The sequence below is a fragment of the Cinclus cinclus genome, chromosome 9 (genome assembly GCF_963662255.1).
Source record: "Cinclus cinclus chromosome 9, bCinCin1.1, whole genome shotgun sequence".
Lineage (NCBI taxonomy): Eukaryota > Metazoa > Chordata > Aves > Passeriformes > Cinclidae > Cinclus > Cinclus cinclus.
In genome coordinates this window covers 27,826,486-27,842,608 of record NC_085054.1, presented here as the reverse complement: position 1 = coordinate 27,842,608, position 16,123 = coordinate 27,826,486, and the positions used below count along the sequence as shown (strand labels likewise).

The 16,123-nt window shown below is 40.8% G+C and overlaps 1 protein-coding gene across 1 annotated transcript in view; it reads right to left on the bottom strand.

Annotated features, from left to right (window-relative positions):
* RIF1 (replication timing regulatory factor 1) overlaps positions 1 to 16,123 on the bottom strand; it is a 45,072-nt gene that overhangs the window by 1,180 nt on the left and 27,769 nt on the right. Inside the window, exons 18-34 of the mRNA XM_062498030.1 lie at positions 15,302 to 15,409; positions 14,902 to 15,051; positions 12,645 to 12,744; positions 11,205 to 11,469; positions 8,704 to 8,746; positions 7,884 to 8,086; positions 7,004 to 7,103; positions 6,524 to 6,667; positions 6,063 to 6,205; positions 5,333 to 5,422; positions 5,200 to 5,254; positions 2,174 to 4,774; positions 1,644 to 1,781; positions 1,273 to 1,350; positions 1,062 to 1,177; positions 626 to 779; positions 240 to 348 (exon numbers count right to left, since the gene is read on the bottom strand). Coding sequence (XP_062354014.1) covers positions 240 to 348; positions 626 to 779; positions 1,062 to 1,177; positions 1,273 to 1,350; positions 1,644 to 1,781; positions 2,174 to 4,774; positions 5,200 to 5,254; positions 5,333 to 5,422; positions 6,063 to 6,205; positions 6,524 to 6,667; positions 7,004 to 7,103; positions 7,884 to 8,086; positions 8,704 to 8,746; positions 11,205 to 11,469; positions 12,645 to 12,744; positions 14,902 to 15,051; positions 15,302 to 15,409 — 4,597 coding nt within the window. The remainder of the gene's footprint in view (positions 1 to 239; positions 349 to 625; positions 780 to 1,061; positions 1,178 to 1,272; positions 1,351 to 1,643; positions 1,782 to 2,173; positions 4,775 to 5,199; positions 5,255 to 5,332; positions 5,423 to 6,062; positions 6,206 to 6,523; positions 6,668 to 7,003; positions 7,104 to 7,883; positions 8,087 to 8,703; positions 8,747 to 11,204; positions 11,470 to 12,644; positions 12,745 to 14,901; positions 15,052 to 15,301; positions 15,410 to 16,123) is intronic.

Here is a 16,123-nt window from a genome sequence, read left to right as displayed (position 1 = left end):
CAAGCAGAATTGCAGCTGGTTTTGTACAAAATCACATCTCTGAGCAAGTATTTATTCCACAGGAAACATTCCCAGCAAAGGCACCCCACCCTACCTTCCTCAGGGTTTGATCGTGATTGCGAGAGTAAAACTAAACCCAATAAATAAAAACAAAAGGATGAGGTGTTCCCACCAGGAGAGAATGGCAGACAGGACAGCAGAACCCTCCAAACCCAAAGCAAAACACCACCAGCAGGTACCTGCTGCAAGTTTTTCCTCGTCTCCACCCAGAGGTTTTTCCTCCACATCATTCCCAGGCTTTTCAGCATCTTCAGGCACTGAGCTTTCCTCCAACGCTCGAGATTTCACCTGGGCATTTTTTGGGGAGAGAAAACATTTTTTCAGATCGAAAGGAAAAAAGAAAAAAAAATTTACATTACACAGTGAGGTATACTTTAGCCTCATAATAAATCCAATCCCTTTTCCCATGCATAATAATTTAACCAAGCTGTTAGCTTTGTGGTACTGAGGCAGGCAGGGATCAGGTTTGGAAGTGCTGTTTTTAATACAGGAAAAAACCACATCATTCCTCCTGCAGTTCACGAGATCAGTATTGGCCTTCCTGGGTGCTAAAATTCAACTTTACCTGCTGCTCATGGTATCCTTTCAGAGCTCTTTTGACATTGGAGACTTTGGGGGAGCGGATGGGCAGAGTTTTGATTTCCAGAGCTGTCAGGGTGCTCAGATCTCCCACGGTCTTGATGTTCTTGGCTCGGATGAGCTGCCCCAGGCCTCTGGCACTGCAGCAGGGCAGGGAAAACAAGTTACTGGCACAGAATCAGGGAAAATCCCGAGTGGAAGGGACCCACAGGATCATCAATCCAACCCCTGGCCCTGCACAAACTCCCCATCCTCGGGGGGACCTTTTCAGTCATCAAAAAAGAATTCCAAGAGTCAAGTCTCCTCCTCACCCAACCAACCCCAATCCTTTTAAAGAATTCTGGCCAAAATTACAGGTTTGTGGGTTCAGTAAGAACTCGGTTTCTACTGAAATGTCACCTTCAAAAGCAGGAATCACTCACCAGATGTTGGATGTGATCTGAGGTAAAATGACATCCACAGGGGCTTTGCAGCCAGCCAAGGCAGGATACACGAATTCCGTAAGGCACGGCAGGGATTCCTTGGCCATCTCTGTGATCTGGGATAACACAGGGGGAGTATTAAGTTAACTGTCACACACTGAAGAGAGGAGAAAATAAATAGAAGAGAAACATGAACCAAAGCACTTCTTACTAAGCACTTCTTTGAGCTCTTAAATTTAAGGGTACGAGATCCTGGGGACAGAAATCCTTTGGTTGGAGTGGTAATGTGCTGGATAGAAAAAGAGGAAAAAAACATCTCAGGGTGGTAGGAATTCAGTTAATGGTAGGAATTCAGTTAACAGCAGGAATTCAGTTAATAGTGAGATTTTAGCCCCTGAAACCTCAGAGTTCACTTGAGTTCAGAGTAACAGAACGAGTCATGCTGAAGCAGTTTTGTTTCTTACACTTCTGAACCCCAGCTCTTACAACTGTGTGTAAGGGACTACAAACATGCACCAAAGTCATGCTGCTCACGATAAACACACAAATGCTTATGCCACAGAATACTGTAACAGGATTTACCCTGACCTGCATGTTAGAGAGGATTTTCAGACTCCTGGAAGAGGGTGAGGAATGGGATCTGATGACAGGACTCCTCCTGTCAATGTCGTCTGCCAGGCCCTCCTGGAAAATGGGATTTGCAAAAGAGACTCGACGGATCTGGGGAGGAGAGAAGGAGGGTTTAGAGTGGGAACTCAACCCAGCACAGCTTGGTAAAGTCAGAGACCAAAAAAAAAAAACCAAAAAAACATTCAGTTTGGAACCACTGAATTTCTTGAACGACACAGGGAATGTTTTAGCCAAGGAGAGGCTGTGAGGATTCCCAAAGGAATCTCTGCGTACAACCCTGGGGATGCTGCTCCTGGTTTTGCAGTGGTCCAGGCAGAACAGACCCTCACAATGCAAACCTGTCAGTGCTGGCACATCCCAACCCCAAACCTCTCCTTTTCTCTAAGATTACTCTCAATGCAAACCAGTAATTCAACCTATCTGGAATGACTACAGCTCCTCACCCCAGCTGTGCTGAGCACCACACAGTTCCCATGGAATACCTTATTGGCAGGTGACAGGGAATCATCCTCCTGGCTCCTTTTGACCCCTCTCTTGAGGATGCTGGTGGAGGGGGAGGCTGAGGGGGACCATGTGCAGCGGGCCTGGAGGCTGGTGGGGCTTTCAGCCACCTGCACCTGGGGGTCCCCTTCCACCTTCAGAGGGGAATCCACGCTCGTGTTTGCCAAGGCCACGTTCTCAGGCACTTTTATTTCACATTCCACCACCTCATCCTTCATCTCTTCGCCTGGAACAACACAAGTTTCTCCAGCAGAGTTCTCAGCTTCTCCTGTATCCTCCCGATTTCCTTCCAGCTCCTTCATCTCCTTTTCCTCAGGTTTGCTGTCAGCGCTCAGCTCCTCCTCAGGCACCTCTTCCAGTTGTCCATTTTCCCTTATTTCTTCCTTTTCTGCAGCTGCTGGCTCTTCCCCTTGGTCCCCTGGGTCCAGGCAGCTCTCCCTGGGCTCTGCAGGAACACTCTTGGGTAGAACCTCCTCCATCTGCTCCTTCTGCTCAGCAGGCTCCTCTATTTCCTCCATGGACTCGGTGGTTTCAGATGCCGAACCCTCTGGATTCTCCTCCTTCACCACCACACTGCTCCCCTCCAGGTTTTCCAGAGCCACTCCCTGGCTTTCCAAGCTGAAGGTGCTGGGTTCCTTGGGAGGGTGCAATGGAGTGCTCATCCCACACGGAGCCAGGGCCAAGCTCTCCTCCAGATCCAAGTGACCAGAAACATTCCCAGCTGTCTGCACTGGGGTGGCCTCAGGCTCCTCCAGCCCAGGAGCTTTCTCCTCTTTTGTCTCAGGGGACTTTGATTCAGTCACCTGCTGCTTTGGTTTTTTAAAGCAGCAGTCACAGCTCTTGATTTTTTTCACCCTTTTGCTCCTCTTGCTCTGACACTCGTGGCTCTGCACAGAGGAGGGCTCAGCACCTGAAGCATTTGCTGCTGCTGCACAGCCCCCCGGGCTGGTTTGCTTCTCCTCCTGACTGTTCTCCTCTGCTGCTCTCCCATCCTGCTCAGGCACACAGGGGCTGTCGAGTGACTCCATGGGGGCATCACCCTTGTTTTGCTCCACGCTGGTGTCCTTCAGAGCACCTTCATTCTCAGAGCTGCCAGACCCCACAGCTTCTCCAGCAGCTGCAGGAATTTCCTGGTGCTCCAGGCCAGCTGGCTCAGCTGGCACTGCAGCACCCGTGCTGACCTCAGGATCACCCAGATTTGCCTCCAGTGGACTCTTGGTTTCATTTCCCTGGGGAGATCCCTCAAGGCCCTGGCTCCCTGCCTGTCCCTCTTTCAATTTACCTTCCAGAGAACTGCTTCTACTCCTCACTTTTATGCTTTTTCTCTTCTTGGTGCTGTCCTCCTTGCCCTCAGAGCTGTCAGCCTCAGAGTTTTCTATGCTGGACAGCAAACCTTGGGAAGATCTCCTGGTGTGGTAGCGTGGGCGCTCCACCTTCTGCCCTGCAGTGCTGAGGCTGCCCTGACCTTCCCCCTCGGCCCTGGGGGAATCCTCTGCTCTCCTGCCTCCTCTGCTCCCCTCCTCATCCTTGGAGCTCCACTCCTCCGCCACTCTCTCAGCCTGGCTGCTCTCCTTCGTGCTTTCTGTTGTTTTCCCAGGAATTCCTTTCTGCTTTTGGGATCCATCTCCCTTCCCCTGTGACAGCCTCTTCTGCCCAGCTTTCTCCTCCTCTTTCCTCCTGTCTCTCTTTGGGACCCCATCCTCCTTCTCCTGGCTCCCCGAGGAGCTCTCCAGAGTCTCGGAGCGTCTCCTGGAGGAACGCCGGAGCTGCTTCTGGTGAGGGGACACTGCTGGCACCTGGCTGTCATCCCCGGGGGCCTGCTCAGAGCAGCTGCTGCTGTCTGGGGGGGTGTTTTCCTTCGAGTCCATGTCCAGCTCCTGGACCTTTTCCATTTCTGGGACCGCATCCTCGGCTTTCTGGATCTCCGTCTCCGCGGAGGGCAGAGCCTGGGCCTGGCTCAGCTGCACGTCCTCCACTGCAGAGGCCAGCTCAGCACTGCCTTCCAGGCTGTCACAGGCCAGGGACTCCTCTGACCTGCCCTGGAGCTTGGATTTATTCCCCTGCAGCTCCATCCTGCTCTGCCTCCTGGTCACCCTGCGCACGGCCCCAGGCTCACGCTTCGGTGCATTTTTATTTTCCTCTGCAGATTTCTCTGCTTTAGCAGGGCCTTTGCTGCCACTGGTGTTTTCCCGAGTGGCTGCCCCAGGAGCAGTCCCAGGCAGCTCTAACACAGAGCTCAGTGGGGCTGGGCTGAAGGGCCTGCCCTCTGCAGCCCCGAATTTCTCCAGGGTGATGAAGGACTGGCGCCGGCTCGCGGGCTGGGGGGTGCCAGAGATGATGTCACTGGAAGCTGAGCTGGTGACATCTGAGGTGTCCTCCTTCTCTGCTGAGGGCTCCTGGGAAGCTGCCTCCATAGAAGTTGTCTCCAATCCCTCCCCAGTGGATGTTTCCTCTGGGACCATCTCGGCTGTCTCGTTGTTGGCCTCCCCCTCGCTGCTGCAGGCTGGGCTCTCCTCTGAGTGACATCCTTCACTCCCCGCCTTCTCCTCCTGTCCCAGAACACCAACAGCACAATCTTTGTCCTAGGAATCAAATGGAAGAGTTGCACCAGTTTTTTGGGGTTTTTCTTAAAGCCACTTAATTCCAAACCAAAGAACTCCAAAAAATGTTTGGAAGTTTTGCTGTGTTTTACCCGGTTAGCACAGCAGCAGCTGTTCAGGAACTCCTCCCCTAAAAAGAATTCAGGGTTTACAATCTTTGCCCTGATGAAACATTGTGGCAGCACAGGTACAGGAGTGACCAGAAACTGCTCACACAAAACCTCCCATTTTGAATTCAAACACCCAGTGACTGGGCCTGTCAGGAATAAAGGACATAAAGCAGGACACAGCACTGCAGTGGTGCTGAATTTTCTCTCGCTTGGTGCTGAGAGTGGAGAACAAACCACAAAACCTCTCTATTATGGCAGAAATTCTACTTTAATCACCATCAGACAATAGGACATTACCTGAGGCTGGTCTGCAGTGTCTCCTTTGGCATTTTCTACAGAAGGCGGTACTTCCCTAAAAGAGAATTACTGACATCAGTGTTGCTGCCCAAGGAGACACCTTTAAGGACCACCACTGGGCATTTTCACTTACAAAGAATCCTCCTGGCTCTGGGTGTACTGGGAAAGTGAGGGGGTGTCCTGGGATGCATCCAAGTTGTTGTACATGGCAGGAATATCATCTCTGCAACAACACCAGGAATGTGAGTCAGGCTCTTCTCTGGAATTCATTTTCAGCTGCACGACATCTTTATTTTTGGGGAATTCAAGCTGTCATTGGGATCCCACTCTGCAAAGAATTCACCACAACCCAGAGGGGTTCCTGCCACTGAAGTCCTGCTCACTCTGCTTCTGCTGCCTGAACACCCCAACGTTATTTTCTCACATTAAAAAGAGGATCATTCCAAAGATGCTTTTGCAATTGAGATGAATCTCGGGAATATCCTAATTCCTGACATGCTGCTGACTCAAGAAATCCTTTCCTCAGATTGTTTCACCCAATCCTTTCATTTCCACAATTTATGAAAAAAAAAAGACTTTTTTTTATTTCACACTGCAAGTGAGACACCAAGTAAAAATCGCAACTCCAAATCCCCAAACTCCAAACAGACCAGAGGGAGTCCATTTAATCAAAAGAGGAAATGCAATTGGCAAGAATTATTTGTTTGCTTTAAAACAGCAAAGCAAAGAACTCCCTCAGCTTTAAACTCAGTAACTTGTGTGGAAGAACAAGACTCAATCATTCTGTGAGAAAAAGGAATTGAAGTTAAGCCAAGCTCAAGGAATGACTTTTGACATTAACTTTAAAACAATGAATGACAGACCTCTTTGACCTAAGCACTTCTTTCTGATGTTCTGTCAGTATTCTTGGTTTTGTTTCTGGAGGAATAAACACAAAATCAACAGATTTCTCCTCTTCCAGAAGCGCCTCACTTCTCGTCTTAGGAGATGAAAAGTCTAGTTTTAACTGCAGAAAGATAAAAACCCCAAATCCTGGGTTAGGAAAAAGAGAGGAACTGAAAATCAGGAATTCCTGAGGGACGCAATTCCCTCCCTGGGAAGGATCTGCCAAGCCCAAAACCCAAATCTATCACAGCCCCCAGCCAGAGTGAGGACTGAGGATTTTTTTTTCTGCCACCCTCACACCCAGAGAATCCTGACAGGAAAATTAAATCAGACTGTGCTGGGCAGCCTCAGTTGGAAAGGAAAATATTTCACCAAACTGCCGATTTTGTCTTGGAGATGCTGGACTGGATTCCAGGACACCCCTCTGGGAACACTTCACCTTGGCAGGGGGTGATTGCACGTTGCTGGACTTGTCTTTGCCATCGTTTTTTGTTTCACTCGTCTGTGCCAATATTGAATCTCGTCTCTGTCCCACCTTCACCTCCATCCCACTGATCTTTGCATCCAGCTGGGAATCCTCCATCTGTTCAGACAAAAACCACACTGAGTGCACTGTGGGAACAACCTCCAGGCTCACAAACCCACCCTGTGGTGACTTCTAGGGTAAAACCATCCCACACTCATTAACTTCCTCTAAATAACGTAGAGAACGACTTAAAAAAAAGTCAATTATTTCAAATAAATTCCTGGAACCCAAATTTTACAATGCTGGAAGAGTAAGAACCACCCGAGTCTTTTGCCAGTGCTAACCCAGCAGAGTTTATCGTTCTAAACTTGAAATCACTGCAGGTCAATCAGATGAAAAAAATCCCAACTGACCTTTCACTCCCTGCTGAACAATCCCCAACAAAATATTTACCATGTCAGAGAAGGGCCCACTGCACTCCTCAGACATCTCAATGCTTTCAAAACCAGGCAGCAGCAGAGGGAGCTTCTTTCTGGCTTGGTTTAACACAGACCTGCTCAACAACAACAACAACAACAAAAAAGAATTTCAGATTTATGGGAAAAGTGCAGAAAAAGAGCAGCAGCTTGCAATAAAAAAAAAATCCCTCAGCATGCACAACAACAACAGAAGAGAATTTCAGATCTATGGGAAAAGTGCAGAGAAAGAATTTCAGCTTTATGGGAGGAAGAAAGGTGCAGAGAAGGAGAATTTCAGATTTCTGGGAGGAGGAAAGGTGCAGAGAATTTCAGATTTATGGGAAAAGTGCAGAAAAAGGATTTCAGCTTTATGGGAGGAAGAAAGGTGCAGAAAAAGAGGATTTCAGGTTTCTGGGAGGAGGGAAGGTGCAGAGAATTTCAGCTTTATGGGAGGAGGAAAGGTTCAGAGAATTTCAGGTTTCTGGGAGGAGGAAAGGTTTAGGGAAAGAGAATTTCAGGTTTCTGGGAGGAGGAACGGTGCAGGGAAAGAGAATTTCAGGTTTTTGGGAGGAGGAACGGTGCAGGGAAAGAGAATTTCAGGTTTCTGGGAGGAGGAAAGGTTCAGGGAAAGAGAATTTCAGGTTTCTGGGAGGAGGAACGGTGCAGGGAAGGAGAATTTCAGGTTTTTGGGAGGAGGAACGGTGCAGGGAAAGAGAATTTCAGGTTTCTGGGAGGAGGAATGGTTTAGGGAAAGAGCAGCAGCTCGCAGTAAGAAACCCCCCCCAAGTTAACACACACAAAATGAGATCTGGCCCAACCCAACTGGAGAGCTCTTCGTGCGCAAAGCCAGCAGGAGAAGGAGAGGAGATTCTCACCTGAGCTGCCCGGGGTAGGTGAGGCAGGAGGCCTTGGCAAAGGTGCAGTTCCAGAGCTGGGCGCCCTGCCGGCGGACGTGCCTGCTGCGGTGCTGCAAGGCCACGCAGAGCACGGGGCCCAGCTGCTGCAGCAGCTGCGAGTCACAGGAGCCCGGGCAGTGGCACTGCAGGCACTGCAGGAGCTCGGCCAGCAGCTCCTCCAGCTCGGGGACAACAGAAAGAGCTTCTCTTAAAATCCCTTCTCGGTTCAAAAAGCCGCTACTGGGGCTTTGAGTCGATTTCTAAGTCGAGTTTTAAGTCGATTTCTAAGTCGATTTCTAAGTCGATTTCTAAGTAAGTCGATTTCTAAGTAAGTCGATTTCAAGTCGATCTTTAAGACGATTTTAAGTCGATCTTTAAGACGATTTTAAGTCGATCTTTAAGACGATTTTAAGTCGATCTTTAAGACGATTTTAAGTCGATCTTTAGGTCGATTTTTAAGACGATCTTTAAGTCGATCTTTAAGTCGATCTTTAAGTCGATCTTTAAGTCGATCTTAAGACTATTTTAAGTCGATTTTTAAGTCGATTTTTAAGTCAATCTTTAAGTCGATTTTAAAGTCGATTTTAAGACTATTTTAAGTCGATCTTTAAGTCGCGTTATCGCGGCCCGAAATGGCGCATCCAAGTGCGAGAGCCGAGCGCTCCCCTCCCCTCAAGAATAAAGAATTTAAAATTTAATCTCTACCCTCATCCCGTTTTTTCATTTCTTTCTTTAACGGTAAAGCTGTGCTGATCCACATCCCCCCCAACCCCAGGGATTATTTCTGTAGCAAATTCACCTTGCTGTTCAGGCTGCTGTAGACTTTGGGTACCTCAGGGAGCCTGCCAAAACAAATTAAATTATTTTTTATTTCATTGCCTCATCTACCCCAAGCGTTAAAATTGAACACATTATAAATTCCAGCTCTGTACACTCATTTTTGTGAGGAATCATTTTGTGAAATGAGCCTCAAGCTGGGATTAAACAATTTCCTGATGGGGATTCCCAGATTATAATTTAAATTCCATAGGTGCCGATAGGTTGAGTTTAGGAGAAATTAATGGAAAAGTCAGTGGTAATTAGTACAAACTTCAAATTAAAGCTTTTCTTATTAATTAACTTCTAATTGCACTCTTAATGCTCCCCTTAAACTCACTTCCCAGGCCACATAAATACTTGCATTAAAAACTGAAATATTTGCATTAAAAGGCTGAAGTATCACTAAGCAATTCCATAAAAAAATATATCCCATGCAAACCAAATTTTATATTCCATGCAAACCAATTTTATATTCCATGCAAACCCAATTTTATATTCCATGCAAACCCAATTTTATATTCCATGCAAACCCAATTTTATATTCCATGCAAACCCAATTTTATATCCCATGCAAACCCAATTTTATATCCCATGCAAACCCAATTTTATATCCCATGCAAACCCAATTTTATATTCCATGGAAACCAAATTTTATATTCCATGGAAACCAAATTTTATATTCCATGGAAACCAAATTTTATATTCCATGGAAACCCATTTTATATTTCATGCAAAACCAAATTTTATATTCCATGCAAACCCAATTTTATATTCCATGCAAACCCAATTTTATATTCCATGCAAACCCAATTTTATATTCCATGCAAACCCAATTTTATATTCCATGCAAACCCAATTTTATATTCCCATTTTATATTCCATGGAAACCAAATTTTATATTCCATGCAAACCCAATTTTATATTCCATGCAAACCCATTTTATATTCCAATTTTATATTCCATGCAAACCCATTTTATTCCATGTAAACCAAATTTTATATTCCATGGAAACCCATTTTATATTCCATGGAAACCCATTTTATATTCCAATTTTATATTCCATGAAAACCCATTTTATATTCCATGCAAACCCATTTTATTCCACAGAAACCTGTTCTTTTCATAAAATCGACATTTTTTTTTTTTTTTTAATACTCACTTGTTTGTTTTTTTTTTAATAAAACACTGCCAAGGGCTTGGAAAAAATGGCAAAATGTGAAATTTGGAACTTTTTTCCAAGTCCTGCAAACCCTGAGCTCCATCCCAACACAACTCCAGAATTTTCCCACCCAACCCTCAAATAAAGCAACCCTGGTTGCTTTAATAAAATGGATTGCTATTTTTTCTTTCTCAATACTCACTCTTGTTAAAATAAAATTTATTTGTGGTTTTTTTTTCCATACTCACTCATTTCTTTAATAAAAAATGGATTTGTATTTTTGCTTTTTCAATACTCATTTCTTTCACAAAATTCATTTGTATTTTTTTCATCACTCACTCATTTCTTTCATAAAACTGATTTGTATTTTTTCTTTTTCAATACTATTTTCTTTAATAAAATTGATTGGCAGTTTTTCTTTTCCAACACTCACTGGTTTTTTTAATAAAACCAATTTGTATTTAGGTTTTTACTGTTTTTTTTTTAATAAAACCAATTTGCATTTAGGTTTTTACTGTTTTTTTTTTAATAAAACCAATTTGCATTTAGGTTTTTACTGTTTTTTTTTTAATAAAACCAATTTGCATTTAGGTTTTTACTGTTTTTTTTTTAATAAAACCAATTTGCATTTAGGTTTTTACTGTTTTTTTTTTAATAAAACCAATTTGCATTTAGGTTTTTACTGTTTTTTTTTTAATAAAACCAATTTGCATTTAGGTTTTTACTGTTTTTTTTTTAATAAAACCAATTTGCATTTAGGTTTTTACTGTTTTTTTTTTAATAAAACCGATTTGTATTTAGGTTTTTACTGTTTTTTTTTTAATAAAACCGATTTGTATTTAGGTTTTTACTGTTTTTTTTTTTAATAAAACCAATTTGTATTTAGGTTTTTACTGTTTTTTTTTTAATAAAACCAATTTGTATTTAGGTTTTTACTGTTTTTTTATTAATAAAACCAATTTGTATTTAGGTTTTTACTGTTTTTTTTTTTAATAAAACCAATTTGTATTTAGGTTTTTACTGTGTTTTTTTTAATAAAACCGATTTGTATTTAGGTTTTTTTCCCAACACTCACTGGTTTTTTTTTTTAATAAAACCGATTTGTATTTAGGTTTTTACTGTTTTTTTTTTTAATAAAACCGATTTGTATTTAGGTTTTTACTGTTTTTTTTTTTAATAAAACCGATTTGTATTTAGGTTTTTACTGTGTTTTTTTTAATAAAACCGATTTGTATTTAGTTTTTTTTCCCCAACACTCACTGTTTTTTTGTTTTTTTTTTAAATCAAACCAATTTGTATTTAAGTTTTTACCCAACACTCACTTGTTCTTTTCATAGAACACCACCAAGGGCTTGGAGAACAGCTCCAAGGTGACGCCAAGGAGCGAAGGCAGCGAGATGTGGCTGAAGATGGAGCGCAGCGCAGCCAGCAGGGAAGGGCCCAGGGAAATCAGGGATTCTGCATGCACCTCCTGGCAGCTGAACTCATGGAACGAGTTCAGGAGCAGCAGCAGCAGCTTGAAGAGAGAGCTCAGCTTGCCAAGGGGCTCCTTCTTCTTCTTAGCCCACTCTGTGGGAGTCTGGGGAGCTGACACGGAAACATTTCATTAAATATTTTTTTTTTTTTTTCCCTTAAGTAACGTGCCTGACAACAACAACAAAAAAAAAAAACAGCTGAATGTTGAATTTGTATCAGAGAATTGAGTTCACGTGAGAGGCAGAGCTTCGGTTCTCAAAAGTTCTAGTTCCTGGATATGAATAGTGTAAAAACTGATTTAAATTAAAATTCATTTAATGCACCGTTTTATCTTAAACTCACTCTTAAACTCACTTAATTTATCTTTTGATATTAGACTCACTTAATGCATCATTTTATCTAAAACTCCTTTAATGCATCATTTTATCTTAAATTCACTCTAAAACTCCTTTAATGCATCATTTTATCTTAAATTCACTCTTAAACTCCTTTAATGCATCATTTTATCTTAAATTCACTCTTAAACTCCTTTAATGCATCATTTTATCTTAAATTCACTCTTAAACTCCTTTAATGCATCATTTTATCTTAAATTCACTCTTAAACTCCTTTAATGCATCATTTTATCTTAAATTCACTCTTAAACTCCTTTAATGCATCATTTTATCTTAAATTCACTCTTAAACTCCTTTAATGCATCATTTTATCTTAAATTCACTCTTAAACTCCTTTAATGCATCATTTTATCTTAAATTCACTCTTAAACTCCTTTAATGCATCATTTTATCTTAAATTCACTCTTAAACTCCTTTAATGCATCATTTTATCTTAAATTTACTCTTAAACTCCTTTAATGCATCATTTTATCTTAAACTCCTTTAATGCATCATTTTATCTAAAACTCACTCAATGCATCATTTTATCTTAAATTCACTCTTAAACTCATTTAATGCATCATTTTATCTAAAACTCCTTTAAAGCACCATTTTATATTTCATTAACGTTTTCCTTTCACTGTTTCATTAACAATTCAAGCATTTCATCCTTTCAGCAGCCCAACACTGAATTTTACTAATTCAACAAACTCCCGTGGGGCAGAGAAATGATAAATATCTTTTTAATCAATTAGGAATTTTTGGAAATGACTTCAGCAGTTTAAGGGGGAACAGGAAACAAATCAAATATTATTTTATACACAATTTTATGCATCATTTGTCTTCTGCTAAACCCTGATTTTTACCCAACTCTTGAAGCCACACTCAGAAAAAATTGAAGAATTTCCTTACATCTGTTTTTGGGCTGGAATTTGGTCCCATAGGGTGCAAAGTTGATGCAGTCAACCATGACTGACACAAGGTGGGTGAGACCTTCCAGCATGGAAAACACCTGAGGAGGAAACAGAGATCAGAGAAACAAAAAAACCCAAAAAACAAACAAAACAAAACAAACAAACAACAACAACAACAAAAAAAAATCAAAAATAAAAAATAAGTAAGAAAAAAAATCAATCAGCAGAAACAAAAAAAAAATCAACAGCAGAAACAAAGAAATCAACAGCAGAAATAGAAAACCGACAGCAGAAACAAAAATAAAAAATAATAAAAAAAATCAATCAGCAGAAACAAAGAAATCAGCAGCAGAACCAAAATAATCAACAGCAGAAACAAAAATAAAAATAAATCAATCAACAGAAAAAAAATCAATCAGCAGAAACAAAGAAATCAGCAGCAGAACCAAAATAATCAACAGCAGAAACAAAAATAAAAATAAAAAAATCAATCAACAGAAAAAAAATCAATCAGCAAAAACAAAAGAAATCAACAGCAGAAACAAAATAATCAACAGCAGAAACAAAAATAAAAAATAGTAAAAAAAATCAACAGCAGAAACACTAAAAAAATAAATCAGAGACAAGAAAACCAATAAGCAAAAAATCAACAGCAGAAACAAAAATAAAAAGAATTTAAAAATTAAAGTCAATCGACAGAAACAAAAAATCAACAGAAACAAAAAAAAAATCATCAGAAACAAACACAAAAATTTTAAAAATAGAAAAAATATCAAGCAAGCAGCAGAAACAAAACAATCAACCGCAGAAACAAAAAAAAAAAAAAATCAGGAAACAATTTAAAAAATTTAAAAAAAAATATTTAAAGAAACCAATCAAGCAGGAGAAACAAAAAAATAAATCATCAGAAACAAACTCAAAAATTTTAAAAATAGAAAAAATATCAAGCAAGCAGCAGAAACAAAACAATCAGCAGCAGAAACAAAAAAAAAAAAATCAGAAAAAAATTTTAAAAAGTTAAAAAAAAAATTAAAAAAACCAATCAAGCAGCAGAAACAGAAAAATCAACCCTCAAAGGAGCACCAATGGCAGAGAAAACCACCCTGAGTGTCCAGGAGAGGAAAAAAAAAAAAAAAAAAACAACTTTTAATGAAAGTTGGGTGCAATTTTTCCCCATGGCCAGGTCAGACTGGGAAAATTCCATTTGAAATCCACATTTTCAGTGAGGACGAGCTCCCCACTCGCATTAATTAAGACATAAAAAGTGTCCAAGCCACGAATGAGAGGCAGGCAGCAGGGACAGGGCTCAGAGGGAGCAGAAATTCTGAACATCCCAGGCACAGCCATTCAGCTGCAATGAACCAAAATGGTTTTCAGTTCATAGGAAAAGTCCATCAAAACTGGGGGGTTTTCGTCTTTTTTTTTTTTTTCATTGTTTTATTTTTCACCCCCACCCCCTCCCCCACTTTCTCAATCCACCCAAATTTTCCTGAATCAACCAGAATTTGATGGAAAAGAAGAAAGCTACAAGAAGTTTGTGTGGAACTCCACACGGGGTCGTTACAGGAGGTTTGGGGCTGTTTGGTAATCTGGGATTTCTGAGGGGCGTGCGTTATCGGGATAACGCACCGCCACCAAATCCCCCAAATTCCAGCTTTTCAAAAAACCCCCCCCCCCCCTTTTTTTTTTTTCTTGTTTCTTTCACAGGAAGTTTTTTTTTTATTCCTAAACTGAACTTTAAGCGTGGAGGATTTTCTACCCCAAAACTAAAAAAACAAAAAAAAAAAAAAAAACAAACAAACAAAAAAATTACATAAATAAATAAATCAATCAATCAATCATTCTCCTCCCTTCATGGTGCGAGCTTAGGTAACAAAAAAATGGATTTTTTTTTTTTTCCCCCCAAATCTTTCTTTTTAATTCATCTTTAGGAGTAAAAGAGAAACATTTGAGTGTACAAGGCTGATGGTTCCACCCCGGGATTTATATTTATTTGTGGGATTTATAAACAAATTCACCACCACCACGACACTCACTAACCATTATTAATTAGAAAACAAATCCAAAACCTGCTGAACTATTGGGACACTGAATCTTTACAGTTATTTTTTTCACTCCCTCCTTCAGCAAAAAAATAAATCCTCAAAGCTTTTAGTCTCACCCAAACCACCCCACGCCGCAGAAATTTTCATTTCCAACACGTTCTTACATCTCATTTCACAGAGATCTGCTGAATGATTTATTTTTATACTCACTACTGGAGTTTCACCTTCTAGCCCAGACAGAATTTTGGCACAAAGTTCTTCACAGCACAAATTTTCTTCTGCTGTTGCCACCAGAGCAGCACAACGAGCAAAAACTCGATAGAGGTCGGACCAAGAACGCAGCAAAGATTTCAGAGTTGGCTTTAACAGAGAGGAAAATTCAGAAATATCAGTGTAAATTAAAAAACAAAAAACCCAAAAACATCAAAAAAACCACCCTGGTTTTTGTTTTATTCCTCCTGTCCAAAGTTAGGGAATTTTTTTAGGGTTTTTAATCTCAATGAACTCAAACGCAGCTGATTGAACATTTTGAGATTTTTATAAATCCTACATTGTTGTTTCTTTTTTTTTTTTTAAGATTAATTAATTAATTAGATTTATTTGCTGTTACCTGTGGTAATCCCTGAGTGGGGAAAATGTGGAATACAGGCAGTAACAAAGCACTGTACACAGCACTGAAGTTGTGCTCCAGGGCATCCCCCTGGTTCACCTCGTTATTCTGTAAAAAAAGAAAATATTTGGCTTTAATATTATTCATTTTCTTCATATTTGTGAATATTTGGCTCCTCAAATAAACTTTTTTCTACTTTTCTCCAAATACTAGCTAGGAGACATGCTGCTGAAATCTGATTTTTTACAAGAGGTCCCTTTGGGAAGGCTCCTCCCAAATTCTGGCTCAAAACAGGGACATTAATGAAGCTGAAAATGGGGATGACAAATCAGGCTGTTCTTGATTCATGTCATAAATATAATTTAATATTATTTGAAATCAGACATTCTGCTCTGTCCAGAGTTCAGGAGGATCCTGCCAGCCAAGGGTAAAAAGCTCTGTCTCTAAATGCCAAAAAACTTCCAAGAATGAAACCAATCTGCCAGGAAATATTTGATTTATTTCTTTTATTTCATTTACAGAAAAGCTCTGTCTCTAAATGCCAAAAAAATTTCCAAGAATTAAACCAATCTGTCAGAAAATATCTGCTTTATTTCTTTTATTTCACTTGCAGAAATTGAGAATCCTGGAATGGGCTGGGCTGGAAGGGAATTTAAAATTCATCTCATTCCAACCCCACTCATCTCATATTCAATGTATTTCTAGTAAATAAACTGCTAAATCCCTTCAATATTCTAATTTATATGGCTTTTATTACACTGAATTGTCTAAGATTAATTAAACTCTGATGTAATCACATCCTGAACATCCCAGTCTGCAATT